The 6,535-nt window shown below is 45.4% G+C and overlaps 1 protein-coding gene and 1 pseudogene across 2 annotated transcripts in view; one reads left to right on the top strand and one right to left on the bottom strand.

Moving 5' to 3' along the window:
• Positions 1 to 1,003, top strand: part of LOC105887152 — a 4,085-nt pseudogene extending 3,082 nt beyond the window's left edge.
• Positions 1 to 4,602, bottom strand: part of IVD (isovaleryl-CoA dehydrogenase) — a 17,971-nt gene extending 13,369 nt beyond the window's left edge. For both annotated transcript variants that reach the window (XM_003791719.3, XM_023514281.1), the window contains exons 1-3: positions 4,424 to 4,602; positions 3,156 to 3,245; positions 2,902 to 2,953 (exon numbers count right to left, since the gene is read on the bottom strand). In XM_003791719.3, coding sequence (XP_003791767.1) covers positions 2,902 to 2,953; positions 3,156 to 3,245; positions 4,424 to 4,576 — 295 coding nt within the window. In that variant the 5' untranslated portion in view covers positions 4,577 to 4,602. The remainder of the gene's footprint in view (positions 1 to 2,901; positions 2,954 to 3,155; positions 3,246 to 4,423) is intronic.
• Between the last annotated feature and the right edge of the window lie 1,933 nt (positions 4,603 to 6,535).

Below are 6,535 nucleotides of genomic sequence, written 5' to 3'. Positions count from 1 at the left end.
CTATATATATATTTTATATATAAATAAATATATATATCTTTTCTATATATATAGAAAAGACAGGCCACGCCTACTCCTCCCACCCATCTGCTGGGGAGGGGTTTCCCAGTAGATCACACCCCTTTTACCAAGGAAGTGAAAGCAACATTGAAAACAAAGCATAGCTGGGCATTGTGGCAGGTGCCTGTAGTCCCAGCTACTTGGGATGCTGAGGCAAGAGAATTACATATGTCCAGGAGCTGGAGGTTGCTGTGAGCTGTGATGCCACAGCACTCTACCCAGGGCGACAAAGTGAGACTCTATCAAAAAAAAAAAAGAAAAGGCAAGAAAAAGAAAAAAGAAAACAAACCAGGAGCCCAGGGAGAAGGAAGAATGATGACTGCAAAGGGAGCAAAGGAAATATAAAGATGACAGTTTGTGAAATTAAAGAGTAGAGGAGACCATCCTCAACTGGAGAGATCAATTCTGCCCATTCAGCAGACAAAACAAGAATGGAATTAATCATTCCAGGAGAACAGCATTTCTACATGAAGGCAGTGAATGCAGCTGAAAAATAGAGGTGGCTGGTTATTCTGAGGAGCTCCAAAGCATGTCTAATACTAGGACTAGAAAAGAAAAAAATAAGTGAAACCAGTGAGTCTCTTAAAACCAAAATGTCTGAACTTCACCTTTACTGTGACCTCCTAATGCAGCAAGTTCATACCACCTAGAAGTCTGTTCACCATGATGAGAATCATTTACATCCCAGTGTAGAGAATATAAATGAAGCCTCTTCTCTGCTTAATACCACGTGTAAGACATTCATTACACTTAAGGAATGTGTGAAGACAGCAAATGTCAAGTTTAAACCTGAGATGTTTCACTTGCCCCATCTGGATCCCTTAGTCTCTCTTCTGTTCAAATGATGGAGTGTTCTCTTAGCCATCCTGATTCTTGCCCTTCAGAGAGGAATAGCCACTTTATAAAAGAAACAGTGTTGGCTTGGTGCCCATAGCATAGTGGCTACAGTGGCGGCCACATGCACCAAGGGTAGCAGGTTTGAACCCAGCCCGGGCCAGGTAAACAACAATGACAACTGCAACAAAAACATAGCGGGCATTGTGGCAGGCACCTGTATTCCCAGCTACTTGGGAGGCTGAGGCAAGAGAATCACTTAAGCCCAAGAGTTTGAGGTTGCTGTGAGCTGTGACACCATGCACTCTACTGACAGCAACATAATGAGATCTGTCTCAAAAAAAAGAAAAAGAAACAGTGTCTACACTTCACTGACTCTCTCAGTGACAAAGAACTTACTCAGATACAGACTTTTGTAATGATATTCCTCTTGAAGACCCAGATAGACCTGTTCACTGTTTAAGAAATATACTTGGCTTGGCGCCTGTGGCTCAAGCGGCTAAGGCGCCAGCCACATACACCCAAGGTGGTGGGTTCGAATCCCCAGCCCGGGCCTGTCAAACAATGCTGGCTGCAACCAAAAAATAGCCGGGCGTTGTGGCGGGCGCCTGTGGTCCCAGCTACTTGGGAGGCTGAGGCAGGAGACTTGCTTGAGCCCAGGAGTTGGAGGTTGCTATGAGCTGTGATGCCATGGCACTCTACCCAGGGGGATAGCTTGAGGCTCTGTCTCAAAAAAAAAAAGAAATATACTTAATAGGGATTTGGCATCAGCAACCGTTCCTGAAAAAAGCAGACTTATGGCCAAAAAAAGTTCTGAATCATAAGATTCTCTTCTATCCTTTTCCTAGAGAAACTGAAATGTCCTACTTCTTCTAAGTATTACTATGCAAAAGCTGCTGTAATTAAACTATTAAACTATTTTCTTTCTTTCTCTCCCTTTCTTCCTTTCTTTCTTAGGCAAGAATCTCACTCTATTGCACAGGTTAGAGTGCTGTGGTGTCAGCCTAGCTCATAGCAACCTCAGACTTCTAAGCTTAAGGGACACTCCTACCTCAGCCTCCTGAGTTTCTGGGACTACAGGTGTCCACCATAATGCCTGGCTAATTTTTCTATTTTTAATAGAGATGGCTTCTTGCTCTTGCTCAGGCTAGTCTTGAACTCCTAAGCTGAAGTGATCCTCTTGTCTTAGTCTCCCAGAGTGCTAGGATTACAGGTGCAAGCCTCCACACCTCAGCATAAACTATTGTTATAAGGAAACAAATTAGAAAAAATTAGCTAGGCTATAATGGCACATGCCTGTAGTCCCTGCTACTTGGGAGGCTGAGGCAAGGGGATCACTTGAACCTAGGAGTTTCAGGCTGCAAGTGAGCTATGATCACACTATTGCACCTCCAGTCTGGGCAATAAAGTGAGATCCCATCTCTAAAAAAAAAATTAAATAAATAAGTAAATAATTTTTAAAAAGTAAATAATTTAAAAAATTAAATAAATAAGTAAATAATTAAAAAAAGATCCCTAGGGACAATAGGCAAGCCCAGGGAGAGCTTATTAAAAACCTCATCTGGCCACCTAACTTGGTGGCTTAGACAGACACTCCCTCTCCACTGTACTCCTATCTGCTCCCAAATGAGCTCCAGGGGCAATATGTGTGCAGAGGACACAAGCAATCCCCCGAAACACACTTGCCCTGAGTGTTCCTGCCTAGAAGACACTGCTTATAGATTAGAGGAGCTGCTAAGACCAAGGTACTATGAAAACTCCTCAATCCAGATTTCTCCCCAAATCACCTAGGAGAGCCTATTAAGCAAGCAGGGTTCAAGTGTCTGAGTGATCCTGACCCAAGTGACCCACACTGATCTAATCCCTTTGCATGTTCAACATTACTGTCTAAAGAAAAATAGAGAACTTAGACCCAGGATTTCTTTGAGTGTGTGATCTTTCCTCTCTGTTCCTGCTTCTTTTGAGAACAAGATAAAAGTTCTCTTCAGGGAAACAAGCCATACTCACCAGGGGCTGTGATCCCCAGAACTCCCAGGTTTCCCAGCTGCTTCCAAAACTCCTGCCAACAGAATGGGGTGGAGTGAGTTGAGAGAAGGCAGCTGGTCACATATGTGGCTGGAAACAATGAGACCCAAACACTTCAGATAGAGAGGCTGCACTCCTAGGGAGGCCTTGAAGACTAAGCAAGTAAGCCCTCCTAGGCAGCACTGCAACTCAGCCCAGCTCCCAGCCTGCCCCGCTGCCTGGGCCTCAAGACTCACTCTCAGGTTTTTGAACTCGTTGCTACGATCAATCTCTTGGGCCTTGGGGGCCAGGTGCTCCTGAAGGAACTTAGCCATGGTCTGACGAAGCTACAGGGAGAAAGGTGGAAGATGTCACTGAAACCAAGACATTATTTGCCATTGAGGACAGTTTCTGTAGAGGACACATTCAGGGAAATAAGCCACAGTCATAATCTTACCGCACAGAATCAGACTGAAACTGAGAGGCCTCACTAGTTACGTGTCCTCAGGGATGATCTTCATCCCTCTTTCTTAAATTCTGCAGTCTAGACAGCTTAAAGGTAAAATGATTATGTAGGGGAGTGACATTTTACACAAATGAAATGAAACACAAACTCCTTACTGAAGCCTACAAGGCCCTGCATGAGCTATCCCAGTCGACTCTTCCAGCCTTCCCCAGTACCCTTCCACTGGGCACTAGCTGTGCTCCAGGCACGCCCCCACACTCCGCATCCCTTCAGGTGTCTACAGGCAGCAAGTCCTTTTAGGCTTCTGGAGCCTGCTGCTAAAAAGGATTACTCAAAGAGATTAGAAACTCTCTCCAGGCAGGAAAACTTGAAAACCAGGATTGCATGCTTTTTGCCTGAGGTGACTTAATCTATTGGCTTAAACCCAAACTTTGGAGTTGCTGGGAGGCTACCAGACTTGCCACAGGAGAATCATATTTCAGGGAACTCCATCCAGCCACTGAGTGAACATAGCTTCCTTCTCCCAGGACGGGCTCTGCTTCAGCTCCATTTGTAAACTATCTCTTACGAGTTTTTGTTCAATTTTGCTTTTTGACCCAATGGGCTGAAGAATGATAGAAGATCACACTGTGCAGTTTTAAATCCTCGAAGTACTTATTCAAAACATATTCCGTGGTGATAAAGATGAACCAGGTTTGAGAACTAGGCCTTAGCGTGCTCGGGTACACGTGTAAACAGACTACATGCAGACTGGGGGTCCTTTTGCCACAAAGGGTAGCCCTAAGCAATCTTCCAGCAAAACACCCTCAGTCTCGCGGGTGTTATTTTGGCCTTGACTCCTCTACTTCCAGCAACCCTGCGTTACTGTCTCAAATCTTTCCTCCACCCACGTGAGGCTAAGGTCAGAGGCCTGGCCTGAAGCGGGAGGACCAAACTGGAGTTCCCACGGCACCGTGGACATAAGCTGCGGCTGGGGGACTCAGGGAGGAGACCACTGGGCAGGTCCAGTGGAGCCAGTGCAGGAGGCCTTGGTGCCGAGAAGGGGGTCAGTATCCCTACCTGCTTCTGCTCCTCACTTAGCCCGTTGATCGCATCATCCACAGGCAGCAGAGAGTGGGCCCTTTGGGAAATAAGGCCGGCGAGGGGCGGCAGCGGCGGCCGCAGTCTCCAGCTTAGCACTCGGCGCCCAAGTAGCTGAGTCGCAGTCGCCATCTCTGCCTTGCACCGGGAGCTAGAGCTGCGGCGGAACGCTCTGGCTGCACCAATCCAGATTTCGCCGCTCCTCAGATCGCCCGGGGGGTGGGTCTGCGGCAGCCAATCACTGCCGGCCGCCCGCGAGCCAATTAGCCGAGACGGCGGTTCAGCCGGCCAGCCCCGCCTCCGACCCCGGCTTGGGCAAGCCTCCCGGGCGCTAGAACTACCGGCTTCTCTACCTGAGCTGGGCTACTTTTGGTTTTGGGTAGACAAGGAAAATGCCTTTGTTATTAAGCCAGCAACAGAACTACCTTGCTACGTTGAATAGTAGCCCCTAACTGCACAAATCTATCTCTGCGAGAATGCAACGTGTTAAAACAGCAATTGGAAAACTGCACAAATTCCCCAGTAAATTGGTCAAGTGTTATTTGGAAAAGTAGTGCTCTCTCTAATGTACACACTGATTATAGTTCAGTAGAATTTGCTTTGTAATATCAAAGGTTTGTTGCTTGATTCGCGTTTTATGGGAAAGGGGTTATAAAGAAGTAACCGATGTTCCTCCGTTTACAATGGGGTTACTTTTGGATAAACCCATTGTAAATTGAAAATATTTTAAGTCGTAAAAGCATTTTTTTCACACCTACCAAACATCATAGCTTAGCCTAGCCAACCTTAAACATGCTCAGAACATTTATTTCAGCCTATAGTTGGCCGAAATCATCTAAAGTAAAGCCTACTATTATTATTATTATTATTATTATTTTTTAGAGACAGGGTCTTGCTTTGTCACCCAGGCTAAAGTGTAGGGGTGCTATCATAGTTCACTGCAGCCTCCTGCTCCTGGCTTTAAGTAATCCTGCCTTGGCCTCCTAAAAGGCTAAGATCATAGGCATAAGGCAGTGTGCCAGGTCACTAAACCTAATGTATAAGGGTTGGCTATCTCAATTTATTGAATACTGTACCATTTCCACTGAATGTCTCTCGTTTTCTTATGAGAAATTGAAAAATCTCCAGCTGGAACCTGTGTAAATCAGAGACTATCTGTACTTAGCATGTATTTAATGTTAAATGATTTGCATTTATGTAATTTTTTCGCCTTTATACCAAGAGAGTTGGGTGCTTTCCCAATAGAATTGGTTACCTTTATTGATGAAAGCACCCAACCTTCTTGGTATAAAGGTAAACAATTCTATTACCAAACGTTTGAGACAGCCTAGGTTTATTAGAGGCTGTATTCTAGGAAAGCCCACATGTATGTCAAATGCTGTAGCATTCTAGGTGCTTCTAGACAGTGTCCCAGAAGAGCTATACTATATATTTTAAATAAATGTATTGAACAGTAAATAATATGTATTAACGCACCATAAGAACAACAGTCAAGACTTTTTTTTTTTGAGACAGAGTCTCACTCTCTTGCCCTGGGTAGAGTGCTGTGACATCATAGCTCACAGCAATCTCATAGTCTTGGGCTTAAGAGATCCTCTTGCCTCAGCCTCCTGAGTAGCTGGGACTACTGCCAGGATGCCTGGCTAGTATTTCTATTTTTAGTAGAAATGAAGTCTCACTCTTGCTCAATCTGGCCTTGAACTCCTGAGCTTAGACAATCCACCTTGGCCTTCCAGAGTGCTAGGATTATAGGTGTGAGCCACTGCACTTGGCCCAGTCAAGACTTTTTAAATGGGCTCAGCACCTGTATCTCAGCAGCTAGGATGCCAGCCATATATACTGGAGCTCGTGGGTTCGAACCCAGCCTGGGTCTGCCAAACAACAATGACAATCACAACAAAAAAATAGCGGGGCATTGTGGTGGGTGCCTGTAGTCCCAGCTACTCAGGAGGCTGAGGCAAGAGAATCACTTAAGCCCAAGAGTTTGAGGTTGCTGTGAGCTGTGACGCCACAGCACTGTACTGAGGGCGACATAGTTAAGACTTTGTCTCAAATTAAAAAAAAGACTTTTTAAATGAGGGTTTGGGGGAC

This window comes from Otolemur garnettii, unplaced genomic scaffold, assembly GCF_000181295.1.
Source record: "Otolemur garnettii isolate 467f Iridium unplaced genomic scaffold, OtoGar3 scaffold00050, whole genome shotgun sequence".
NCBI lineage: Eukaryota > Metazoa > Chordata > Mammalia > Primates > Galagidae > Otolemur > Otolemur garnettii.
The sequence above is the reverse complement of the archived record's forward strand: the minus strand, read 5'-3'. Positions and strand labels throughout refer to the sequence as shown.